A 27,918-nucleotide genomic window follows, 5' to 3' on the forward strand; every position below is an offset into this window, starting at 1 on the left:
GAGTCAAGGGTTTGACCAACTAATAGTGTATTTTAAATATAAAATAATTAAGAATATGACGTGAGGGTGTTTTTCTCTTCCGGTAACAATCATTTGGAAAAAGATAAAGAAAGATACTTCCCCTCTAATTAATCACTAGGTCGGGGATTTTGTATACCACCTAGAGACGTGGTATACGTAATACAAATCTTAATTATAATTATTATTAACTTTACATAATCTTAATACATCATACCAAACAACATATTATATTTTACAGATTTTTTAATACTTTCTACCAAACATGATATTAGTATGACGTATAGTAAAAGACATCCTAGTCAAATATATCTCACCTTATCCCATACCGCGTACCAAAGAAAATAAAATATTTTAAAATTAATAACCTATTCGTTTTAAATTCATTTTGATATTTTTTATACCATATTAAATATTCTGACGAACTTAAACTTAAAATGCACATTGAATTTTTTTTTATAAATTAAATTTGACAATGTTTAGAAAAGAATTAATATTATAAAAAAAAAGAAAAAAATAGTAAAAAATTGATGGAAGAAGAGAGAGAAAAAAATGGAGGGAGAAAACTCTTCTTTTATACTCCCTCCGTCTCACAAAAATATGAACAAAGAGAAATGGCACAGGTCTTAAGAAATGTTAGTTGAGAGTTAAAGTGAGTGGAAAAGGGGTCCCACTTTAAAAAGTGTTGTGAGAGTAATGAATTAATTAAGAAAAGATAGTGGTGGGCCATAATGTTTTTTTTTGTAAATAAGTGTAAAAATGAGGGATGAAAAATAAGGGGATAATTTCCAAAAATAGTAATGTTCATGTTTTTATGAGACGACCCAAAATGGAAAAACGTTCATGTTTTTGTGAGACGGATGGAGTATATTATATAGATATAGATTGGATTTATAAATAAAGCCAATTTAAATCATAAATGCTTTTATTGCAAAATGCAAATGCAATTTCATTTCATGCGTAACTCATATAATAAGTAATTATACTTAATATATGCACATAATAATATTATTATGTAATTTATTGTTTAGTAAATTAATTAGTCGAACCCAAATTAGAGTCTACTTAAATAATACTCCCCCGTCCCACGAATCTTGACACGTTTTTCTTTTTGGGCCGTCCCACGAATCTTGACACATTTCCAAATAAGATAATAATTAGTACATTTTCTCTCCTACTTTATCACTTTTATTACCTTCCCTCTCCTACTTTATCACTTTTATACTTTATTAACTACACACTTAAAACACTAATCTACAACTCTTTAATTCCCGTGCCGAAACCAAACGTGTCAAGATTCGTGGGACGAAGGGAGTAACTTAAACTTAATTAATAAATTAATAAATAGGTACTCCTAAATAATTCGCAGCCCAATTCATTATATAATAGGGCCCAATATCTTTTAATAAAGCAGGCCCAAGCTGTCCTTAAAATATCAGCCTACAGTTTTAAAAAAAATCGGCCCAAATTAATATTAATGAAAGCCCAAGTTCGGCCGACAAGAGCAGCATCTTAGTAAATCGGTACAAAACAAATCAGCATAAAATTTTCAGTAAATTTTGTACCTTACTTCAGATCTAATCTCTCTTTCTTCACATTAAATCTCACCGCCGATTAAGGATGATGGCCAGAAGAGCTGTCGTTTCTGCAATTGATCTCATTCATCGAAGAGGATTTCTCAATCGACGGTCGCATAAATCGGGTATTCTCTCTCCTATGTTCTCTCTGTACTCTTCCGAGGCTTTTCAACCTAAGCAGCCCAGAATCGATTTCAGCTGTGTTAAAGAATTAAATGATGCTATTGAATTGTTTCATAAAATAAAGAGTATGCGGAGAGAGCCTTCTGTTTACCTCTACAGCAAACTCATGAGTGTTAGTGTAAAGATTGATCAGTATTATTTTGCCCTTTATGTGTTCGATGAAATGCTTAGGATGGGTGTCCCAGTTGATAATTACACAAGGAATATTGCTGTCAACTGTTGTTGTCTCTTGAAAGATATATACTCTGCTTTTGCTGTAATGGGATTCTTTCTGAAGAGAAGTTATGAACCAGATGTCGTGACTTTCAGCACTCTCATAAAAGGGTTATTCTTAGTTAATAAGGAGGCTGAAGCCGTGAAACTGTTCGAAAAGATTTTGGATTTAAAACTTTGCGAACCAGATGACGTTATGATTCTGCATATGATTGATGGGCTGTGCAAAGCTGGACAGGTCATTGAAGCCCATGATTGGCTTCATAGATTAGAAAGTAGTGGGTGGAGTCCCAATGTATACGCTTACAGTGCACTAATTGATGGATTTTGTAAGAGTGGAATGGTGGACAATGCCTTCAAGGTTCTATCCAAAATGGTTGGGAATGGTATTTTGCCTGACGTTGTCACTTATAGTTCCATTATTAATGCATACTGTAAGGAAGAAAAGATGGAAGAGGCTGAGAATATGTTGGAAATTATGATGCAACAACATATTTGTCCTAATGTCTTCACTTATTCTTCGCTTATTGAAGGGCTCTGCCTGAAGGGTGAAATCGGAAGAGCGAAACAGTTACTTGATTCCATCGTAGAGAGGGGCCCTAAACCCAGTATTGTTAACTACAACACCTTGTTAAATGGATATTGCAAGAAGGGACGCGTGGATGAAGCTTGGCTTATTTTTCTTGAAATTCCCGATAAAGGTCTCGAGCATGATGTGCACACTTATAATACCATGATACATGGATTATTCAGAAATGATAGATTTGCTGAGGGCTGGAAGCTTTTCGAGGTTATGAAAGCTCAAGAAATACATCCCAACGTGCATATTTATAATACATTATTGGATGGGTTGTCGAAGCGTGGGAAGGTTGATGAAGCTCTGCAGCTGCTGTCCGAGATGGTGGAGAAGGGCATATCGCCTAATGTTGTCACATGCAGCATATTGATAGATGGATATTGCTCGCATGGCGAGATGGTTAGAGCTAGAGAGCTCTTCTATTCTATGGCAGAGACGGGGATCAATCACAATATATTCACTTATTGTATCTTGATTAAGGGATACTGCAAGGCGGGAAACCTTGATGAAGCGTGGCGTTTCTTCAATGAAATTTCGCGAGTAGGTCTCAAACACTCGACTGTATCATACACCACGATGATGCATGGGCTAATACGCCTAAGTAGTTTTTCAGATGGGTGGAAGCTTTTCCAAGAAATGGAAGCTCATAATATACATCCGGATCCCCACACCTACACCATTTTGTTGGATGGCTTTTGTAGGATCCATCGGATTAGTGAGGCGTGGGCATTTTTGAGGGTGATGGAGGCGAAAGGCGTGAATCCTAATATCGTAACGTATGGTGTTCTGATCAACGGCTTGTGCAAGGGCCAAAGACTTGATGAAGCTATAAGGCTCTTCAACCATCTCCGTTCCAATGGCTTAAATCCGAACGTACAAATCTACAGCATAATGCTCGACTCCCTCTACAATGAAGGGCGAGAAGGGGAGGCTAGGAGGTTGATGGAGGAGATGGAGCGGAGCCGCTGCGCGCCTAATGGTGTGACGTTCAATATTATTGTGTGGAATCTGGTGAAGAGCAAAAAGGTGCATGAGGCGATTCCTTTCTTGGAGGAGATGTGCAGGAGAGAATTCGTGGTTAATTCCGATATCATTTATGCTTTGCATGATGAACTAAGAATTGGAGAAGGTAAAGATGAGAAATTGCAAGAGATTGTTAAGAAAGTTTGTGCTCAAAATTGAGAGAGGTCTCAATCTACTCTCAGCTTTTCTTTTGTCTCTAACGCTCGGATTATTCAAGGGCTGTGCGATGTTGGTATATTACAAGGTAATTTTGCTTTTAGCATTGTAAATACAAATGCTTTTGTGGATGTTTGCATTTATTGCGAATAATTTTGCTTTTGGCGTTGTAATTTTTCTTGGAGATGTTCACAACTTGAATCGATGTTTAAATCTTGAGAAATTGTGCAAATCATGATATCCTCTCCTCTCACACACATTTAAAGTGAATTTCCTTTTGGGTGCGTTCTCTTTGGTTGTAAATTTATCATTGGAAAATGAGGGATAAACAAAATTTCACCTTTTAAATCCTTCATTTCTTTTCCCTTATTTCCTACAAAATAGAATTTGACCCTTACTCATTCCTCATTTTCACTACAAAGGAGGGATAAAACTTATGCCTTTCAACTCTTCGAGTGAATGAAATCCTTCTATTGCAACCACTTCATCTTCATGAGAGATACTCAACTCGAGGTATTCATAGTAACACGGATAAGACATGCCTACTTCAACATGACTAGACTAACAACAATAACAAATACCTGACTTATGCTGCGAGCCACAAGGCATAAGCTCGAAGGAGAAGAAAAACCAGGACTCGTCACCGGCTCTGGATAGATGTTAACCATCGATTGAACACCAGATGTATCCTGTCCATATATCTGCAAGCACTTATAACATGTAAATCCAACTGGACTTCTTACCATAATCCTCTTTTCCATTAAGGATTTAAGTCAGAATGAGCAACAAATGAAAAACAGTGTCTATCTTTTCCATAATCCTCAGGGAAACTTCTTACCATGAAATTTTAACAATTATATGCATAGCCTTAAGGACTGAACTAAGGACACTATTACAAGGATGCCCTAACTTAGCATGCCACAGGCTTACATCAGGGGAAGAATGAGCTACAAAGCAGTTGACTTGAGATCTGGTAGAGTAAGGAAGAGATGAGAGCTTTGTGAAGTCCAAGTGATAGAGATCATTTTTAAGTCTGTCTTCCGGTAGGGTTTGATGTGTAATATTGTCCTTGACAAAACAAAAGTTGGAGTGAAATTCGAGATAGACATTATTATCAGATGTTAACTGAGATATGCTTAGAAGGCTTTTAGTAATGTGTGGAACAAATAAGATGTCGTTGAGAGAGAGAGTTTTGGAAGAAGTAGTGCAAGGTAAGACAGTAGAGCCAATATGTGTATAATAGGAAGTTTGGAGCCATTACTATACCTATTGTGATGGTTTCATTGCCATGATAAGGAGTTTGGTTTTTAAGGTTACTCAGATCAGGAGTAACATGAGCTGAAGCTCCTGAATCCACCTACCAATCTAATTTAGATTGAGGAGTAACAGATGCTATAGTGAAAGCAGATGGAGAATGTTGAGTGGTTTGAGATCTAGCAACCTGAGAAGAAGTATGTTGCAGCATGTAGGTGTTAGGAACAAAATCAATAGAAGCAGTATGAACTTGTGTTTGAGGTGTAGGAGGTGGAATGGACTCGGGTCCAGTGAAGCTTACATCAAACCTTTTGTAGTATTTTAATGCTACATGATTAGATTTGCCACAAAGTTGGCAAACCTGCTTGTTGTTTGAGGAGAACCTACCTCCTCCTCTTCCACGGTTGCTAGAACCTCTGCCAGTTTTGCCACCATGACCACCAAAATTCTATAGTAATAAACAATATTTGCCTACGTACGGTTGAAGTGTCTGATTTACAATAGTAGTGAGTACAGATGCTTGATTCTATAATCGAAGTTCATGAGTTTGCAGTGCAAATTGCACTTCATGAATGATCATTTCATCAGATCTAGAGGAGAGTAACACACTTATACTCTCAAATTCAGCTCCCAATCCTTGAAAAGTATAGGATATGAGATCTGATTCAGAGATCGGCTTGCCTATGTTGAACAGTCAATCAAAGATTTCTCTGAATTTGAGAATGTATTCATCAATAGTGGCATCATGATCTTTCTTCATTAGTTGAAGTTGATTTCGCAGCTGCATTGCTCGAGCCTTGGATTGTGAATGAAACAAGGTCTCGAAAGCACTCCAAATTTGAGCCGATGTTGTACAACGACCAATATACTCCATCATTTGAGGAGTAATAGAAGAGAGTAACCAGCTAAACATAAACTGATCACGACGCAACCAAGCAATATAAACCGGATTTGGATTGGTTTCTGCAGAAGTAGACTCCAGAAACTGAGAAGGAGATTCGGTTTGAAGTAAGATATCTTCAAAACCATAGGCTCCGGCAGTTGCGAGCACTTGAAATTTTCAGAAATTGTAGTTATTGCACTCCAATTTAAGAGTAATTGGATGCATTTGTGGAAGTGTGGAGTTGTTTGGAGATGAGGAAGACATAACTGGAATGAAGGTAACCGTCGAGTTTGAGAGATCGTGATGAAGCGGACGCAGAAAACACAAGGATCGAGAAAAAATTTAGCAGCTCAATACCATGTTTATTGGAGTATCAGTCGCAGCAACTTAGCATAGCTTATTTATGTTAACCTTTTTCTGTTAAATAGTTAGTTAAGAAGGTTAAGAAGTTGGTTACACAGTTAGCTATCTTGTTACGCAAGCTATTGTATAAATACAATATGTAATCTTCTTTCTCTTTGATTTCGATATATGAAAATTACATTCTCCACAAATTCTTTGCAGTTTTCATAGCTATTCTTCTCCTTTAGCATGGTATCAGTTTCCATCAAATAAGATCTGCGATTTTCGTGATCTTATCATCTTCTCTTTTCGATTGATCCTAGCAATCATGTCACAGACTTCCGCAAATAATCTCCCAAATTTACATCCAATGATCCTCAGATTGGATTGATCCAATTACTCCTTCTGGAGAATTCAAATCCTAACCACTGTGCATGCACATGGTTTTGAAGAATTTCTCTCCCCAAATGCCACATCTTATTCTTCATTTCTGCCATCTCAAACCGAAAATCCGATTCCAAATCCTGTTTATCTTCAATGGCTACGGAAAGATTAGTTTTAACAAAGTATCCCTAAGGGCTCGTTTGGTACGGATGGTTAGGGTGTATAATATACTTATGACACCTTAATATTTTGCTTAGTAAGAAGTAATACGAAACACAATGTCCTTTATAAAACTAAAGCCCGAAAATATTATACTGATTTGAGGGATTCTGTATACCACCTACAAAAGTGTTATACGTAATACAAATCTTAATTATAAATATTATTAATTTTACATAATTTTAATACATCACACCAAACAACATATTATATTTTACAGATTTTTTAATACTTTCTACCAAACATGATATTAATATGACGTATAGTAAAAGACATCCTAGTCAAATATATCTCACCTTATCCCATACCGCGTACCAAAGAAAATAAAATATTTTAAAATTAATAACCTATTCGTTTTAAATTCATTTTGATAATTTTTATACCATATTAAATATTCTGACGAACTTAAACTTAAAATGCACATTGATTTTTTTTTTATAAATTAAATTTGACAATGTTTAGAAAAGAATTAATATTATAAAAAGAAAAAAATAAAAAAAAATAGTAAAAATTGATGGAAGAAGAGAGAGAAAAAATGGAGGGAGAAAACTCCTCTTTTATATATTATATAGATATAGATTGAATTTATAAATAAAGCCAATTTAAATCATAAATGCTTTTATTGCAAAATGCAAATGCAATTTCATTTCATGCGTAACTTATATAATAAGTAATTATACTTAATATATATGCACATAATAATATTATTATGTAATTTATTGTTTAGAAAATTAATTAGTCGAACCCAAATTAGAGTCTACTTAAATAATATCTTAAATTTAATTAATAAATTAATAAATAGGTACTCCTAATTAAATAAATTAATAAATAGGTACTCCTAAATAATTGGCAGCCCAATTCATTATATAATGGGGCCCAATATCTTTTAATAAAGCAGGCCCAAGCTGTCCTTAAAATATAAGCCTACAGTTTTAAAAAAAATCGGCCCAAATTAATATTAATGAAAGCCCATGTCGGCCGACAGGAGCCAGCTTCTTAGTAAATCGATACAAAACAAATCAGCATAAAATTTTCAGTAAAATCGCAAACTCCATTCATCCCAACCTGACCGATTAAGGATGATGGCCAGAAGAGCTGTTGTTTCTGCAATTGATCTCATTCATCGAAGAGGATTTCTCAATCGATGGTCGCAGCATAAATCGGGTATTCTCTCTCCTCTGTTCTCTCTCTTCTCTTCCGAGGCTTTTCAACCTAAGCAGCCCAGAATCGATTTCAGCAGTGTTAAAGAATTAAATGATGCTATTGAATTGTTTCATAAAATAAAGAGTATGCGGCCAGAGCCTTCTGTTCACCTCTACAACAAACTCATGAGTGTTAGTGCAAAGATTGAGCAGTATTATTTTGCCCTTGATGTGTTCGATGAAATGCTTGGGATGGGTGTCCCGGTTAATAATTACACAAGGAATATTGCTGTCAACTGTTGTTGTCTCTTGAAAGATATATACTCTGCTTTTTCTATAATGGGATTCTTTCTCAAGAGAGGTCACGAACCAGATGTCGTGACTTTCGGCACTCTCATAAAAGGGTTATTCTTAGTTAATAAGGAGGCTGAAGCCGTGAAACTGTTCGAAAAGATTTTGGATTTAAAACTTTGCGAGCCCAGTGATGTTATGATTCTGCACGTGATTGATGGGCTGTGCAAAGCTGGACAGGTCATTGAAGCCCATGATTGGCTTCATAGATTAGAAAGTAGTGGGTGGAGTCCCAATGTATACGCTTACAGTGCACTAATTGATGGATTTTGTAAGAGTGGAATGGTGGACAATGCCTTCAAGGTTCTATCCAAAATGGTTGGGAATGGTATTTTACCTGACGTTCTCACTTATAGTTCCATTATTCATGCATACTATAAGGAAGAAAAGATGGAAGAGGCTGAGAATATGTTGGAAATTATGACGCAACAACATATTTGTCCTAATGTCTTCACTTATTCTTCGCTTATTGAAGGGCTCTGCCTAAAGGGTGAAATCGGAAGAGCGAAACAGTTACTTGATTCCATCGTAGAGAGGGGCCTTAAACCCAATATTGTTAACTACAACACCTTGTTAAATGGATATTGCAAGAAGGGAAGCATGGATGAAGCTTGGCTTATTTTTCTTGAAATTCCCGATAAAGGTCTCCAGCATGATGTGCACACTTATAATACATTATTGGATGGGTTGTCGAAGAGTGGGAAGGTTGATGAAGCTCTGCAGCTGCTGTCCGAGATGGTGGAGAAGGGCATCTCGCCTAATGTTGTCACCTGCAGCATATTGATAGATGGATATTGCTCGCATGGCGAGATGGTTAGAGCTAGACAGCTCTTCGATTCAATGCCAAAGAGGGGAATCAAGCACAATATATTCACCTATTGTATCTTGATTAAGGGATACTGCAAGGCGGGAAACCTTGATGAAGCGTGGCGTTTCTTCAATGAAATCTCGCGTGTAGGTCTCAAACACTTGACCGTGTCATACACCACGATGATGCATGGGCTAATATGCCTAAGTAGTTTTTCAGATGGGTGGAAGCTTTTCCAAGAAATGGAAGCTCAGAATATACATCCGGATCCCCACACCTACAACATTTTGTTGGATGGCTTTTGTAGGATCCATCGGATTAGTGAGGCGTTGGCATTTTTGAGGGTGCTGGAGGCGAAAGGCGTGAATCCTAATATCGTAACGTATGGTGTTCTGATCAATGGCTTGTGCAAGGGCCAAAGACTTGATGAAGCTATAAGGCTCTTCAACCATCTCCGTTTCAATGGCTTAAATCCGAATGTACAAATCTACAGCATAATGCTCGACTCCCTCTACAATGAAGGGCGAGAAGGGGAGGCTAGGAGGTTGATGGAGGAGATGGAGCGGAGCCGCTGCGCGCCTAATGGTGTGACGTTCAATATTATTGTGTGGAATCTGGTGAAGAGAAAAAAGGTGCATGAGGCGATTCCTTTCTTGGAGGAGATGTGCAGGAGAGAATTCGTGGTTAATTCCGATATCATTTATGCTTTGCATGATGAACTAAGAATTGGAGAAGGTAAAGATGAGAAATTGCAAGAGATTGTTAAGAAAGTTTGTGCTCAAAATTGAGAGAGGTTTCAATCTACTCTCAGCTTTTCTTTTATCTCTAACGCTTGGATTATTCAAGGGCTGTGCGATGTTGGTATATTACAAGGTAATTTTGCTTTTGGCATTGTAAATGCAAATGCTTTCGTACGTTTACAAAAAAATGTTGTGGATGTTTGCATTTGGTGCTAATAATTTTTCTTTTGGCATTGAAATTTTTCTTGGAGATGTTTACAACTTGAATTGATGTTTAAATCTTGAGAAATTGTGCAAATCATGATATCCTCTCCTCTCGCACACATTTAATGTGAATTTCCTTTACAGCCGAGGAGCTCAGTTGGCCGATACCAATGAGTCACGACACGGCTGGTCTGCGGCTGTGTACATTAATTTCTCGTAAGACTGTTTGGCCTTCAAATTGCATTTACACATTTATTGAATCATTATTTCCCCTATTGATATCTCACGCTCATCAATTGATGATCTCATTCAAGCTGACGACGATGTAATCATCATTATAAAATGATGGCTTGATATGATTTGTGGTTACTGTTTGCTAATTGAAGAGTTAAATCTGCACACGCATGAATGTGTTATCTGATAAAATTTAGCTCAAGTGAACTGCTGTCTTGACTGTGTATCCTCCCACGAGGCTCCACCACCGCGACGACGTAGCTGCCGAAGCTTCTGTTGGAGCCATAATACAATGTTTGTGATGTTGATACTGTTGACTGTTGAGTTTGTCTCTTCTATAAAATACTTTGCAGCCTTTACTTTTAACACTTGGACTCATGTCTCCTTTGTGATTAAGCAACTGAAGTATTCTTCTTATAATATGTTCTATTTTCCTTTTCTATAAAGTTAGTTTTTGAAGCATTCTGAATATATTAGTGAGAAGTTTCATGTTCAACTCTTACTACATGCCAAACAAATTTGGTTTCGACATCGAAAAGGCTTAGAATAAGATACAAAGAAAAGATAGTAAAGAGCGGTTGCAGGAAAAAAAAAAAAAAACATTAGTATGAGCTATATTTTCTAAATTTTGAGTTTAAGATTTCGAAATTACAAATCTCTTACCATTTGATTTGATGGTTTGATGATTTTAAAAAAAAAAAAATGTGGGGGTTTAAGTCCTACTTGGTTCCATGTGTCCGCCACTAGATATTATGGTGTTCACTTCAATTAAGAGCAATCATTCTTTCTAGTATTATACTAGTATTTTGCATACCATACGATGTAGGAGAAACGTTTTTATATTTCTATATTTATATAAAATTGATACCAACTCAATTGTTATATTTATAAATTAATAAAAAATATTAATTTTTAAAGCTTCGATTGTATTTCTCAAATAAATTGTATATGTAATATTTTATATTACAATTTATTTATTTGTTATCACGCATAATACTCTTAATAATGTCTAATGCTAATTTTCATTATCAAATGATTTAAAATTATTTAATTATCGTTAAACTTTATATAGATTTGAAAATTTAAGTTTTTGTAATTTTGGATTTTATTGAGTAACTGACGTGGATTATTTTATTTTATTTTTAAAATATATAGTGCACTAGTAACCTATTTTTCCATTTCTTCAGTGACTTGGGCAACATTTTTTTTAAGAAAATAAAGTGCATTGATTAGAGATTTAGAAAAAAAAAAATAGTTGATTTTTCAATGAATTATTCCTTTGATAGAATTGATCTATATTTGAGTTAATTTGTTACTCCATTCGTCCCATTATTTATGACACATACCTTTTTAACACGAAAATTAAGAAAAATTAGACTGTAGTGTAAAAAATGTGTAAATGTATGTGGGCTCATGTGATTTGTAGTGTAAAAGTGTGTAAAGTTATGTGAGCCCATGTGATTTGTAGTGTAAAAACGGTTTTTTTTATGCCATGTCTTCTTCTTTTTCTTTTCATCATTCTATATCTTCCAATCTAATTTTTATATCTTTACGATAACTTTTAGTAAGAAAGAAAAAAGATGAATATGTCTGTAAATAATTATTCACATAAAAAAATGAATCCAAACCTATAATGTGCAACATTGCTAGACAATAGGACTGCAAAACTGTAAAACTTCTATATATATCATCATAATATCATATACGTATGCAGACAATTAACATGTATGTACCATAACTACGCATTATGTAACCTTGTGTTGAGAAGTAGGCCTCCTTCAAAAACACAGTGATCGGCCCGAAGGCTCCCGATCACAGTGACCGGCCAACCCGCTCGATGACTCACGGTCACAACTATGTGCACAAACCCTTAATGACATCTCGCTTCAGCATAGGGCCGATATCGTCTATCTCTCGTAGATGGTAACATACAAGCTCATAAAAGTTTTGGCAAGTCAATCACTTTAATATAACATCATTTATATAATAACATAATTAAATAGTGCGCACTTCAAATTCTGAGTTTAGAAAGTCCACCTGATACGTTTAACGATGTAGAAACTCTTGCTCACTTATCTAGGATTGCTACTGTCACCTTCATAATAGCAAGATTCTAAAATAAGATTGAATAACTAGATAAGAAGAAATAGGAGTAACAGCCTAATTAAACTTCTAATTTCTTGCAAAGCTAGGGTTGCATCAACTAGACTAATCAGTAAACTAACTCTATGAACTTTAAGAAAGTATAAACTAATATTCTATCTTATAGGAATTCCTCTACTTGAGAAAATTTAGAAGTAAACAAATCCATTCCATAGAGATCAGTTCACAACTAACCATACATGTAAAACACAAAATCCCGAAGTAATTAATCATATAAGTATAATTATGTCCATCAACTATCATATCAACAAGCTTTAGTAATCAATAATCCTCAATAGGTAATTAGAACAATAAAACCTCAATTCAAGTTTAGTAGTTTAGGTTCTCAATTAACTACCAATCACAAGTTTAAGAAACACACACATTTGAATCCTAACTTTGAAAAATCACATAAAATCAATCGCTTCAAGGAAAAATACGAGCTTTACCTTTTTAGAAAGCTATTAAAGTTTATATTTATTAGAAATTTACAAAAATACAATATCTCAAGTGTATATGAAATTATCTCACGAAAGGCAGAATCTGCCACAAAACCTTGCTGCTTCGCGCAGTACTTTTAAGAAAATTGTTTGACCTATCTAGAGGTCTCGGATTCAACTGAAATTTTGCAGAGATCTAATACTCATAACGAAGTTATCACTGTAAATATTTCAAGTCATTTGGACCACAGGAACACTCCCGAAAACCCCTCACAAGACACTGGTTCATCCACCTAAACCTGACAGCAACAGATTTTCTGTTGCAACTTAACATACATCTCATATTTTGGCCACATAAGAGAGTGGAGATCCAATTACATCATCTTGCTACATGTTAGAATGCTTTAACTTAAAACTTCACTCACGTTTACCACATCAACATATGACAAGCAAATTATAACACAATCAATCACCACAACTTCTCCAATCAATATTAAAAGTAGTTCTTCCCTTATTCTTAAACTAAAATTGGCCCAACACATAGTAACATGCTCAATATCGCCCAATTTCTATCATATAATCACATTCCACGCTCCCAAGAGTTCAATTATATAAGCATCAACTATTTAGCTATCTTACCTCAAGAATGCCCAAATTCACTTATTCTAAACTATTAGAAAATCATGATTTCTTGTGTCAATTCAAGTGGAAATAGATCTATGCCATCAACTCAGGATATGTTCCCGAATAAAATTAATAACCATCTAAAATTACAAAAATCACATTGATAAAACTCAGATAGAAGAATCCGACTATTTTCGGATTCAAATACTATTTACATAAAGTGAAACTGAAACCCTAATTCCGCCAATAAATCCCTAACAATCTTGACCAACTTATGTTAACTTATTGATGCAACTCTTATAATAAAGAATACTAAAGAAAATGGCGGGGTATTACATTTTTCTTGACGCTTTCTGACTGTCATGTATAACATAGAACATAACAATTCTTGGTATTATATTATTTATTATTAAATGCGATTTTATTAAAAGAAAGAAAGAAAAAACCTAAAGAAAAAACCCTTGAAAGCACAAACGGAGCAGACTAAGGGCCGGGCCTCATTAAAACCTTTTTACGGAAAACCCAGTGGGAAAAACCGTAAAAAGGAAAAAGAGTGCCCGTCTAAAAGAGAGGAGAGAGCGGAAGGGAAAGTTTCCAGAACTCCGGCCTAACCATCGTCCCCAAACAATCCCGGCTCTCTTCCCAAAAAACGTAAAAGAACAAAACAAAGAAGGCTGAAGAGCCTTCAAAAAACCGAAACAGAGAAAGCTAAACGGCCGGTTAGACTCTGTCGCCATTAGCACCAACCAAAAAAACCCAAGCCAACACAGAGAAACAGCACGGCCGGTTATACGCCGTCGCCGTGAGGTTTCTAAAATAAAAAGCTCAAGAAACGCACAAAAAAGAAGAAGACTCGGCCGGTTATACGCCGTCACCGGTTTCACCCCATCAGAAAAGACCCTCAAGCGATTCCAAAAGCAACTCCCGGCTGGTAAGACGCCATCGCCGGAGTCAAGAACAGCCTGTGGAGCGCCGCAGCACCAAGTTGCCGAAAAGATCCAGCAACACCACGAACCTAAGTCATACACGCGAGCACCACAACCCGAACCCCACAGCTCGAAGCCAAACAAAGGGCCCAAATGCCCACCAGGTGCTCGATTAAAAGCAGACCACAACCCACCATATGTTCGACAAAAAACCTGACATTAGACATATCCCAAGCAGCAACTAAAGCCGACAAAAGCATCAAACGAGCACCTCCAATGCCAATTCTCAGCACACCCATCGCCCGATCTGTTTCGCACCTGAGGAGAATGTGAGAACTCCCACAGCATTCGCACCAAAGCAGCCGAGAACCCCACCAGAAGACGCCGAACTGAGCTCCCGATTCAGTTCTGAAAAAGTCCAGAGCAGCCAGGACGTAGTTCTGTCGAGACCAGAGCTATCCCAGCAGACGAACAAACACTCCGACAACACACCAAAGCAGCAAGCCATTACTTTCTCCGGATGTGGCTATGGGACCCCATATCAAGGTTCACAGCTGTCTTAATATCGTCAATGGCATACGGCCACCACCCTTCGTCTCTTGCATAGTTAGCCATAATGTCAGCGGGTTTATTTCCTTCTCTATAAATGTGAGTAACTTGAAGATAGAACTCAGGAAGAATGCTCAGAATTTTGTTCCATGAGGCCGCAAACCGCCAAGGAACCGCCGTAGATCTCTCCGAAAGTAGATGGACAATATACGTGGAGTCCGACTCGACCCATAAGTGATGCCAACCCCGATCATGAGCGATGAAGATAGCTTTGATGACGGCGAGGAGTTTGGCTTCAAAAGCAAAACCCACACCTCCTTTAAAGTGGAAGCAGCCACGGACCTAACTAAAATTGTCACGGAAGACACCACCAGCAGCAATATTTCCAGGAGATCCCATTGCAGAACCATCCGTATTAACTTTGATCCAGGGGGAGACTGGGGGCCACCAAAGAACTGATAAAAAATCCATCGGAGGAGCAGCGCGCGACGCTACCCCAATCGCACGAAGAATAGTGTATTCTTTCCAAGAATTATCCATATGCCCAAGTTTAAAGGTATTCTCGATTTCTTTGAAAGAAACCTTTATAATCCTAATGATCTGTCTGTGATCAAAACTCGCATTGTAAAAAATGCAAGAGTTCCGATGAGACCAAATAGCCCATAAAACACCGATAATCCCCGCTCTCCAGTAACAATCCAACTGAGAACTCAACTTATGATTCCAAGCACGGACTAAAAAGCTGTGAATGTCAGAGATAACCATAGCATCTGGAAATTGAAACCAACTGAGAAATTCCAGCCAGATTGGCTGAACATGAATACACGACCACAAGATATGGTCCATGGTTTCATTAGCAGCAAAACAGAAGGTACAAAAATTGGGAGTAATCATACCATGACGGATCAGGCGATCATAAGTAGGAAGTCGACTATGAAGCACTCTCCAGCAGATAAGCGAGCGACGCACAGGAATGTAGGGCCTCCAAATCCAAGATCCCCAACTAACCCTAGGAAACCTGTGGCAGTTATTTGAGAAAGCAAGAGCTGCAGTCACCGCGCCATGTAGAGAAGGTTTCCAAAACCGGGTATCGTTATCATCGCCAACAGGAAGAAGCAAAATATCAATCACAATCTCCGGATAAAGATTAACAAAATCCTGTGTAAAGTGCCATATGCCATCATAAAAATAATCAGCCACAGATTGACCAAGAATCTCCGTCACAAAATGAGGTATGCGACATTTATCTTTGATTTTGTATCCCAGCCAATCATCACACCAGAAATTCGTGGTGGTCCCATCACCAACGTAGCAGTACGAATTATCAATCAGCTCACTAACCTCCTCTCTAAGGCCCAGCCAAACCGAAGAAGAGACAGAATTACCCCGAACACTGCCATAAAGGTTTAAATAACGATCTTTCAGCATTTGAAAACCAAAGCTTTTACCACAAATGACCTTCCAAGCCATCTTCATCAAGAAACATTTATTCATAAGAGAAAATGAACGAACACCCAAACCCCCTTCTTCTTTGAGAGCACAGACACGGCTCCAACTAACCGAGCAAGAAGGAGACATATTGATATCTCCAGTCCAGATGAAATTACGACACTTCATGTCAAGATCAGAAATCAAGGACCGCGGCCATTTATAAACCATCATAGAGTGAGTCACGGAGCTCTGAATAACCGATTTAACTAAACAGATACGCCCAGCCATAGACAATAGACGTCCTCTCCATCTAGAAAATTTTGCAATAATCCGATCATGTATAGGCCGAAAGTAGGAGGCTCTGCCACGACCATGAAAGATAGGCACCCCAAGATAAGTGAAGGGAGCACGGCCACAAACAAAACCCAAATCTCGCAAAACCGCGCGCTTTGTGACAGCATAAGTCTTTGAAGAGAAATAGATAAACGATTTCTCAATGCTGCAATCCTGTCCAGACATCCAACTATAGTACTCCAGAATTTTTTTAAGCGTCTTGGCATTTCTAACCGAAGCCTTACAGAACACCAGAATGTCATCAGCATAAAAAAGATGAGTGGGAAACTGAAGATTTCGAGTCATCGTCATAGGAGTAAGATGGCCAGAATCCACGCAGTTGCTAAATAAAGAGCTTAGAACGTCTTCAGCAATGCCGAACAAAATAGGGGAGAGAGGATCTCCTTGTCGAACACCTCTCGTACAACCGAAATAACCATGAAGTTGACCATTATAAAGAATCGACAACCTAGCCGAACGAAGAATAATGTCAATCCAAGTAATAAATCTCTCATCAAACCCATAGGTTCTAAGAACCTTCAGTAAAAAATCCCAACGAAGGGTGTCGAAAGCTTTCCTGATGTCGATCTTACAAGCCATATTTTGACCGCGCCCCGTCCGCCGCAAACAATTGTAACCTTCCGAACCCAGCAGAATACAGTCATGAATAGATCTTCCATGAATAAAACCAAACTGATTCTGAGAGACGTAAATTGACGCAACAAAACTAAGCCTCGCCGCCAACACCTTAGAGATAATTTTGAAAAAAAAGTTGGAGAGGATGATAGGACGCAAGTCAGAAACCGAAATGACAACTTTCTTCTTAGGAATAAGAACCATCGTACTTGAATTACAACCCGTAGGAAGATAAGAGCCAAGAAAGAAGGTGCGAACAGCCTTCCAAATGTCATTCTTGACAATATCCCAGCAAGTCTGAAAGAATTTTCCGGAGAAACCATCTGGACCTGGGGAGCTATTGGAATCCATGCCGAAGACAGCCGCTGAGATCTCCTCATCAGTGGGGACCGCCGAAAGAAAGGCATTGTGTTCATCCGAAATCACAGGTTCAATGACCGCCTCAATAGCAGTAATGTCAACCTCAGAATTAGAATCATCCGTAAAAAGCTTCGTGAAATACTCCACAATATGATCCCCAATGCAATCCTGATCAGAAACCATGTTTCCATCAATCTCCAAAGACTGAACTCTGCTAGGCTTTTTCTTGTAGCGCAGCGAAGCATGAAAAAAAGCCGTGTTTCTGTCACCATCGTTCAGCCAGGAAACACGACTTTTCTGCTGCAATAAACAGCTCTTCTGAGAAAGAGCGACATTAATTCGAGCCTGGGCTTGAACCTCCTTATCAAATAGCTCATCAGAGTATCCCTGAGAAGAAATATTTAACTGAATATCAGTTAGCTCCCTCTGGGCGGCAGTCACGAGATCATCAACCATCACAAACGTATTCCTGTTCCAGCTTTGCAAATCTCGCTTCAAACGTTTGAGCTTCGCCATAACCAGATAAATAGGGCACAAGACCTGCATATCCTGAGACCAAGAAGTTTCCACCATGTTCAAAAAATTGGGATGAGACGCCCACATATTCAAAAATCTGAAAAACCGACGGTTCACACGCGGCGGCAAACAGCACTGCAAAACAATCAGAGAATGGTCTGACGTAACCCTAGCCAGGTTTTGCGTATAAATCAAGAACCAAAAATCTGAGAAGGAGTCCGAATAAAGAGCACGATCAAGGAGAGATTCCACGTGACTCGGCATGAAACGGCGACCGGACCAAGTAAACCGCAAGCCAACAATGGAGGATTCGATGAAACCAGTCTCATCAATAAAGGAGCAAAAATCCCGGCAGGAAATCTGGTCAGGCATTCGATTGCTTACTCTCTCATGGGCTCCTTTCACAGCATTAAAGTCTCCCATAATCACCATATTACCCGAAATAAACCGGAGAAGATCAATCTAGAGCAACCGTCTCTCCACATAGGTCGAAGCCCCATGGACCACAGCAACACGAAAATCCAGCAAATTCCAAGAATAATCCGCGATAATCACTTGCTCAGAAGAGAAAACCAAACGGAAAGCCACATCCGGGTGGTGGAGAACCTAAATGTTAGAGCACCTGTCCTGTCGCATATTTTGATGACCAGGGATGAGGTTAATAGAAGACCAGAAACTAGAAGCCTGCTTCTTGATGTCCGCTTTGGGTTCAATAATACCAACAATTGTAGGCGAGTAAGTGTGACAATGCTCCCAAAGTAAGCGTTTGGATTCATCCGTGAAGCCACGGACATTCCAAGTAAACAAATTCATAAGAAAAGAATTATTTGGGAGCGGCACTCGCCGCTTCCACTTCGTCCGCCCAACTTTGCGAGGCTATGTTACTCATAGTTCTAGCACTGCGAGAATCACCATGATCCACTACAAAGTCCCTCGGATGTTCCCCAGCGTCAAAAGCCGCCTTGAGCTTATTATCAATCATACGGACAGAGCTTGGGTTTGGCGGAGCCGGCGGTTTCCGCAAGCGGGTTTTGATGCTATCATCAGTCGGATGTTTCTTCATAAGATTGGACTTAGGTGGCCGCCCGCGAGGCCTTTTAGGTTCCTGAGAAGCAACCTCCTTCGATTGCTGATTCATCTCCAGAGACAGATCCTTTTGTTGACGCAGAAGATCGGGCTCTCCAGCAGCACTAACCGATCCAAGGCACTCTTTTCCCTCAAAAAGCTGTCTATTGTCTAACTCCACTTGAACCTCCTTCATTGCTTCGTACTGCCCCGCAGTAGTGGAATCAATGATAACATCCTGTAGCTTACCATCCACTGCCGTCGAAGATCGCACCATTGCGATATTGTTTGGAGACTTTGGCCGGTTATACGCCGTCGCCAAAGCCTCTCTACCACCAGAGCACATAGGAGTCGTTGGCCGGTTAGATGCCGTCGCCAATGTTCCCTTCGTTGCTGAAGAAGACTGAGCTTTTTGTTGCTTTGCCGCCGTGGTCGTAACTCTTTCGCTGTTGTCCGTAGCACCGAGAGCATCTTCTTGTTGATCACAAGTGGAAAACTCGCAGCCTGCTTGCTGTTCGGAATCCCCAGAGAATGTCTCATCATCATCAGACACATAATCTTCAACCAAACCTTCTTGTTGAGAGGACACCTTTGCTTCTGGTCCATAAGCCTCCTTCTCTTTCGGTGCGCCATCATTTTCTTCAAGGGCTCTAAATCCATTAGAATAAGCAGTGTCGAGGTTATCTCTCGGCCTCCAGTGTGCCACCTTCTTGGCTTGAATAAACCCATCATCCTGAGGCGTTCTCCCCGTCTTTTCAATCGGAACCTCCTCAGTATGAGTAAAATTCGTAGCTTTATTGTGCGCCACCGTAGAAATGCTTTTTTTCTCCACCGACTTAACACGTCGACATTTATCTCTACTATGCCCGGTAATCTTACATTGAGAGCAAAATAAAGGTAATTGTTCGTAGTAGAATTCCACATAATAGGAAGCATCATCCCCTTGCACAACCATGCTCTCCTGCAGAGGTGACGCAAGATCCACTTCGACAAGAATTCTGGCAAAATGCCCAACGTCTCCGTAGGCGGAAGCTCCATCCATTTTAATTGCGGTTCCAACGACATTACCAATAGCAGTAAAAACCTCAGGATGCCAAAGTTCAACAGGCAGATAATAAATACGAACCCATACCTGGCAAAGTGAGGAAATTTCTTTATAAGGGTTGAATCCTTTCGCCCATTCCCGTAATCTAAGCGATCCCTGCGATAATTCCCAAAGTAACTTAACTTGAGCAATCTTCTTGTCCTCCAAGTTTTGAAACTTAAGAGTATAGAAACCCTTGGTCATAGGTATAAGTTTCCAGTCCGTAGTTATCTTCCATAACGTTTGTAATTCATGTTTCAATTCCTGAGTAGAGCGAGGTTTGTCTCCTTTCTTGAGTAGAAGACGTCCGATCATCGCAAATTTATATTCCGCTTGCCGGGTTTTACAGAATTCCGTGGGCAACTTTAGAATAAAGCCATGCTCCGAAGCTTGTGCCCTCAGCGCCGTGAAACGATGAGCAAAAACCTCCGGACGCTTTTTAAAATTGGGAACAGTGGCCTTAGCGTAAGAAGGATGACCTGTCTCACCAAGTTTATCTTGAGTATCTATTGTTCGAGAAACATCGGCAGCCAAAAAACTTCCATGCAAAGTCGTTGCCAAGATCCCTTCCTCAACAGCGGGCGTCGGAGACTTTGGCCGGTTAGAGGCCGTCGCCAAGGTCTCCTCCTTATCTGAAAATCTGGGAGACCTTGGCCGGTTAGTTGCCGTCGCCAAGGTCTCGCTATGAAGGACCGAATCAGAGTTCGCCGAAACCCTAGAAATCGGAGAAGAGGCCTGAAAACCATGGGAAGAGTGCCGAGAAGGGGAGAAGTTGTTGGAGACGGGAGGGAGGTTCAGCCCCGCCTTATCGTGAGCCATCGCCGGCGAAGAACCAGCGGTCGTCGAGAGATGTTGCATGAAGACGGCTAGGGTTTCATCGCTCCGTGATCCGTGTACAAAATTGCCACCTAAATCAATTTGATCTTGGTATTATATATATGTAGGCTATCATGACGTTTATAAAAATATACTTGACACTTTTGAACCGTCATATAAGTGGGTATACATTACGTTTTGTAATATTTGACGGAAAATGTGGAGCTGCAGTAGCAATAAGATTGAACGACAAATAGATTCAAGTGAAGAGAAGATATTTTCTTTCTCACCGACTCTCTCTCACCTCTCTGTTTATCACGTGCGTAATAACCAATGAGAAAATGAAAAAACAGAAAAGGATCCAGGATTAAGGATTTTTTTTTTCTCACTCACACTCTCACCTCTTCGGTCGCTGGAAAAATCTTTGTAGTAGAATTGTACAAACTGCAAGAATACAAGTAGATATAATTTGATTTGATGGATGCCATAACCTGTAAAAGAATTTAAATTGAAGATTATTGTGAATTTTATGTGATTTGGTTATAACTTTTTGAGACTTATTTATAGCGTCCGTATTTTAAATATAAAATAATTAAGAATATGACGTGAGTGTGTTTTTCTCTTCCGGTAACAATCATTTGGAAAAAAGATAAAGAAACACAACTCGGTTAATAAGACACTTCCCCTCTAATTAATCACTAGGTTGGGGGTTTGAGTCACCACGGAAGAAATAAGAAACCATTGTTGATCCTCTTTAGTAAGAAAAAAAAATTCTAAATTCGTGATATTTGATGAGTGTAGAGTTTAATATAGTTACTTTAGTATAGGTTCAGTGAGTTCTCGTAGTTCTCACTATAAGAAATTCTTATTTGAACCACACTATTAAAATTGAGAATGTGAGAATCATTTTTAATAATTCGATCATGAAGATTTATGGTGAATATATTATTTTGATGTAAATAATTCGAATCACCCGAGAGGCAAAATTTTCATTTTTTTCTTGTCACTCCCCAATTTTTAAATGAATAACTACAGATCAAGGTGTGACTAATTCAAAGGAATAAACATGAAAACCAGTTTAACCTAAATAATAGGACAAAGTATCCTTTAGAATGGGCAATGCCCCGTCAATTGAAAAAAATATATCGAATGATGCAAATCAATCATCAACATGCATGTAGTATTATTTTTATGTGCGTGAGATATTGCACATGTAAAGAATAAAACACAAATTAAATTTATTTAATCAATAGTAACAACTAATCTACTTATGACACCTTAATATTTTGCTTAGTAAGAAGTAGTACGAAACACACAGTCCTTTATAAATTAAAAGCCCGAAAATATTATACTGATTTGAGGGATTCTGTATACCACCTACAAAGGTGGTATACGTAATACAAATCTTAATTATAACTATTATTAACTTTACATAATCTTAATACATCACACCAAACAACATTTTATATTTTACATATTTTTTAATACTTTCTACCAAACATGATATTAATATGACGTATAGTAAAAGACATCCTAGTCAAATATATCTCACCTTATCCCATACCGCATACCAAAGAAAATAAAATATTTTAAAATTAATAACCTATTCGTTTAAATTCATTTTGATAATTTTTATACCATATTAAATATTCTGACGAACTTAAACTTAAAATGCACATTGATTTTTTTTATAAATTAAATTTGACAATGTTTAGAAAAGAATTAATATTATAAAAAGAAAAAATAAAAAAATAGTAAAAAAATTGATGGAAGAAGAGAGAGAAAAAATGGAGGGAGAAAACTCCTCTTTTATATATTATATAGATAGATATAGATTGGATTTATAAATAAGCCAATTTAAATCATAAATGCTTTTATTGCAAAATGCAAATGCAATTTCATTTCATGCGTAACTCATATAATAAGTAATTATACTTAATATATATGCACATCATAATATTATTATGTAGTTTATTGTTTAGAAAATTAATTAGTCGAACCCAAATTAGAGTCTACTTAAATAATAACTTAAACTTAATTAATAAATTAATAAATAGGTACTCCTAAATAATTCGCAGCCCAATTCATTATATAATAGGGCCCAATATCTTTTAATAAAGCAGGCCCAATCTGTCCTTAAAATATCAGCCTACAGTTTTAAAAAACAAATCAGCATAAAATTTTAAGTAAAATCGCAAACTCCATTCATCCCAACCTGACCGATTAAGGATGATGGCCAGAAGAGCTTCAGCTTCTGCAATTGATCTCATTCATCAAAGAGGATTTCTCAATCGATGGTCGCAGCATCAATCGGGTATTCTCTCTCCTCTGTTCTCTCTCTTCTCTTCCGAGGCTTTTCAATCTAAGCAGCCCAGAATTGATCTCAGCTCTGCCACCAGAGCAGAGCAGAGCAGAGCTAAAAGACTCGGCCAGAGCAGAGCTAACTGACTCGGCAGAGCAGAGGAATGCTCGCCAGAGGAATGACGAACTCTCTGTCATACCAGAGGAATGACTTCTCGGGTCAGGGCAGAGAAATGAACTCTCTGCCAGAGCAGCGAAATGAAGAATTCTCTGTCAGCAGAGAAATGACGAATTCTCTGTCAGCAAAGAAATGACGAATTCTCTGTCAGCAGAGAAATGACGAATCGGTTCGGAGCAGCGGAATCACAACTCGGCAGAGTAGAACAAGACTCAAGGCAGAACAGTGCAATCAAGAGCAAACTCGAAAATTCATCAACTTTTTCATTCCCAAAGTTCATCAAACACTCTCAAACATCAAAATACTATCAGACTCATATCTCCATCTAGAATAATAACTCGTCTCATCAAAAAGTGTAACTCTAATGCTCAATATCTCTATTTATCATCATAACTCTATCTCATCTTAATTATAATCTCATATCTCAGTACCGTAGTACTCTCTCTAGTGTCTCGACACTACTACTACTCATAAAAATACGGGGTGTTACATCCTACCCCCTTAAAAAAAATTTCGTCCCAATTAATTAATAAATAGGTACTCCTAAATAATTCGCAGCCCAATTCGTTATATAATAGGGCCCAATATCTTTTAATAAAGCAGGCCCAAGCTGTCCTTAAAATATCAGCCTACAGTTTTAAATCGGTACAAAACAAATCAGCATAAAATTTTCAGTAAAATCGCAAACTCCATTCTTCCCAACCTGACCGATTAAGGATGATGGCCAGAAGAGCTTCAGCTTCTGCAATTGATCTCATTCATCGAAGAGGATTTCTCAATCGATGGTCGCAGCATAAATCGGGTATTCTCTCTCCTCTGTTCTCTCTCTTCTCTTCCGAGGCTTTTCAACCTAAGCGGTCTAGAATCGATTTCAGTAGTGTTAAAGAAGTAGACGATGTTATTGAATTGTTTCAAAAAATAAAGAGTATTCGGCAAGAGCCTTCTGTTCGCCTGTATAACAAACTCATGAGCGTTAGTGTAACGATTGAGCAGTATTATATTGCCCTTGATGTGTTCGATGAAATGCTTAGGATGGGTGTCTCGGTTGATATTTACACAATGAGTATTGCTGTCAACTGTTGTTGTCTCTTGAAAGATATATATTCTGCTTTTTCTATAATGGGATTCTTTCTCAAGAGAGGTCACGAACCAAATGTCGTGACTTTCGGCACTCTCATAAAAGGGTTATTCTTAGTTAATAAGGAGGCTGAAGCCGTGAAACTGTTCGAAAAGATTTTGGATTTAAAACTTTGCGAGCCAGATGGTATTATGATTCTGCACGTGATTGATGGGCTGTGCAAAACTGGACAGGTCATTGAAGCCCATGATTGGCTTCATAGATTAGAAAGTAGTGGGTGGAGTCTCGACGTTTACACTTATAGTGCACTAATTGATGGATTTTGCAAGGGCGGAATGGTGGACAATGCCTTCAAGGTTCTATCCAAAATGGTTGGGAATGGTATTTTACCTGACGTTGTCACTTATAGTTCCATTATTAATGCATACTGTAAGGAAGAAAAGATGGAAGAGGCTGAGAATATGCTGGAAATTATGATGCAACAACATATTTGTCCGAATGCCTTCACTTATTCTTCGCTTATTGAAGGGCTCTGCCTAAAGGGTGAAATCGGAAGAGCGAAACAGTTACTTGATTCCATCGTAGAGAGGGGCCTTAAACCCAATATTGTTAACTACAACACCTTGTTAAATGGATATTGCAAGAAGGGAAGCATGGATGAAGCTTGGCTTATTTTTCTTGAAATTCCCGATAAAGGTCTCCAGCATGATGTGCACACTTATAATACATTATTGGATGGGTTGTCGAAGAGTGGGAAGGTTGATGAAGCTCTGCAGCTGCTGTCCGAGATGGTGGAGAAGGGCATCTCGCCTAATGTTGTCACCTGCAGCATATTGATAGATGGATATTGCTCGCATGGCGAGATGGTTAGAGCTAGAGAGCTTTTCTATTCTATGGCAGAGACGGGGATCAATCGCAATATATTCACCTATTGTATCTTGATTAAGGGATACTGCAAGGCGGGAAACCTTGATGAAGCATGGCGTTTCTTCGATGAAATTTCGTGCGTAGGTCTCCAACACTCGACTGTATCATACAACACGATGATGCATGGGCTAATACGCCTAAGTAGTTTTTCAGATGGGTGGAAGCTTTTCCAAGAAATGGAAGCTCATAATATACATCCGGATCCCCACACCTACACCATTTTGTTGGATGGCTTTTGTAGGATCCATCGGATTAGTGAGGCGTTGGCATTTTTGAGGGTGATGGAGGCGAAAGGCGTGAATCCTGATATCGTAACGTACGGTGTTCTGATCAACGGCTTGTGCAAGGGCCAAAGACTTGATGAAGCTATAAGGCTCTTCAACCATCTCTGTTCCAATGGCTTAAATCCGAACGTACAAATCTACAGCATGATGCTCGACTCTCTCTACAATGAAGGGCGAGAAGGGGAGGCTAGGAGGTTGATGGAGGAGATGGAGAGGAGCGGCTGCGCGCCTAATGGTGTGACGTTCAATATTATTGTGTGGAATCTGGTGAAGAGCAAAAAGGTGCATGAGGCGATTCCTTTCTTGGAGGAGATGTGCAGGAGAGAATTCGTGGTTAATTCCGATATCATTTATGCTTTGCATGATGAACTAAGAATTGGAGAAGGTAAAGATGAGAAATTGCAAGAGATTGTTAAGAAAGTTTGTGCTCAAAATTGAGGGAGGTTTCAATCTACTCTCAGCTTTTCTTTTGTCTCTAACGCTTGGATTATTCAAGGGCTGTGCGATGTTGGTATATTACAAGGTAATTTTGCTTTTGGCATTGTAAATGCTAATGCTTTTGTACGTTTACAAAAAAATGTTGTGGATGTTTGCATTTGCTGCTAATAATTTTTCTTTTGGCATTGAAATTTTTCTTGGAGATGTTTACAACTTGAATTGATGTTTAAATCTTGAGAAATTGTGCAAATCATGATATCCTCTCCTCTCGCACACATTGAAAGTGAATTTCCTTTACAGTGTGAATTTTTTACAGGGAAGCTGAGACTGCGAAGAAGCCTTTGTGTAAGCCGGATTCATCTACACATCCAACTAGGGAAATGCTGAGGCAGTTCGTCGCACAAATTTCCACAATGACTGCTGCAGAGAATGGATAGATACAGCTGAGGAGCTCAGTTGGCCGATACCAATGAGTCACGACACGGTTGGTCTGCGGCTGTGTACATTAATTTCTCATAAGATTGTTTGGCCTTCAAATTGCATTTACACATTTATTGAATCATTATTTCCCCTATTGATATCTCACGCTCATCAATTGATGATCTCATTCAAGCTTGACGACGATGTAATCATCATTATAAAATGATGGCTTGATATGATTTGTGGTTACTGTTTGCTAGTTGAAGAGTTAAATCTGCACACGCATGAATGTGTTATCTGATAAAATTTAGCTCAAGTGAACCCCTGTCTTGACTGTGTATCCTCCCACGAGGCTCCACCACCGCGACGACGTAGCTGCCGAAGCTTCTGTTGGAGCCATAAATTAATAGTGTTTGTGATGTTGATACTGTTGACTGTTGAGTTTGTCTCTTCTATAAAATTGATACCAACTCAATTATCATATTTCTAAATTAATAATTTTTTTTAAAGCTTCGACTGTATTTCTCAAATAAATTGTATATGTAATATTTAATTTACAATCTTAGAAACATGATGCATGCTTTCTCACATGATAGTCTAGATTATATTACAATTTATTTATTTATTATCACGCATAATACTCTTAATAATGTGTAATGCTAATTTTCATTATCAAATGATTTAAAATTATTTAATAATTATAATTATCATTAAACTTTATATAGAGTTGAAAATTTAAGTTTTTGTAATTTTGGATTTTATTGAGTAACTGACGTGGATTATTTTATTTTATTTTTAAAATATATTTTATATTTATTTATATTTTGATTCTATTTAATATTTATATTTATTTATTTGAACATGTCGTTTGATTTTTATGATCGTTGTGCATGCATCGCACTAGTTTGATGATTATTAAAGAATTTAAAAGAAAAATGGTGGGAGCGTAAGCCCCCATTGGCCATTGTATAGTTTTGGTTATTAAAGTAAAATTAATTCACCTAATTCGTATTAATAAAAAAAAATGCAAATTTATTAAAACATCCAATCATGTATATACAT

The 27,918-nt window shown here is 38.0% G+C and overlaps 4 protein-coding genes across 4 annotated transcripts; 3 read left to right on the forward strand and 1 right to left on the reverse strand.

Annotated features, from left to right (window-relative positions):
- Nucleotides 1–1,564: 1,564 nt before the first annotated feature.
- Nucleotides 1,565–27,162, forward strand: LOC131012688 (pentatricopeptide repeat-containing protein At5g41170, mitochondrial-like). Its single transcript, XM_057940681.1, has 2 exons — nt 1,565–3,835; nt 26,753–27,162. Exon 1 carries the CDS (start codon nt 1,639–1,641, stop codon nt 3,748–3,750), a length of 2,112 nt encoding a protein of 703 aa, XP_057796664.1. The 5' UTR covers nt 1,565–1,638; the 3' UTR covers nt 3,751–3,835; nt 26,753–27,162.
- Nucleotides 7,847–10,674, forward strand: LOC131012689 (pentatricopeptide repeat-containing protein At1g62680, mitochondrial-like). Its single transcript, XM_057940682.1, has 2 exons — nt 7,847–10,003; nt 10,219–10,674. Exon 1 carries the CDS (start codon nt 7,909–7,911, stop codon nt 9,916–9,918), a length of 2,010 nt encoding a protein of 669 aa, XP_057796665.1. The 5' UTR covers nt 7,847–7,908; the 3' UTR covers nt 9,919–10,003; nt 10,219–10,674.
- LOC131007855 (uncharacterized) lies at nt 14,416–18,697 on the reverse strand. The gene is made up of 4 exons (XM_057934769.1): nt 15,358–18,697; nt 14,993–15,282; nt 14,635–14,880; nt 14,416–14,529 (listed from the first exon to the last, which is right to left on the reverse strand). The coding sequence occupies exons 1-4, from the start codon at nt 18,695–18,697 to the stop codon at nt 14,416–14,418; spliced, it is 3,990 nt and encodes a 1,329-aa protein (XP_057790752.1).
- LOC131012690 (pentatricopeptide repeat-containing protein At1g62720-like) lies at nt 24,364–27,162 on the forward strand. The gene is made up of 2 exons (XM_057940683.1): nt 24,364–26,521; nt 26,737–27,162. The coding sequence occupies exon 1, from the start codon at nt 24,427–24,429 to the stop codon at nt 26,434–26,436; it is 2,010 nt and encodes a 669-aa protein (XP_057796666.1). The 5' UTR covers nt 24,364–24,426; the 3' UTR covers nt 26,437–26,521; nt 26,737–27,162.
- Nucleotides 27,163–27,918: the final 756 nt, after the last annotated feature.

Source organism: Salvia miltiorrhiza, chromosome 2 (genome assembly GCF_028751815.1).
Source record: "Salvia miltiorrhiza cultivar Shanhuang (shh) chromosome 2, IMPLAD_Smil_shh, whole genome shotgun sequence".
Lineage (NCBI taxonomy): Eukaryota > Viridiplantae > Streptophyta > Magnoliopsida > Lamiales > Lamiaceae > Salvia > Salvia miltiorrhiza.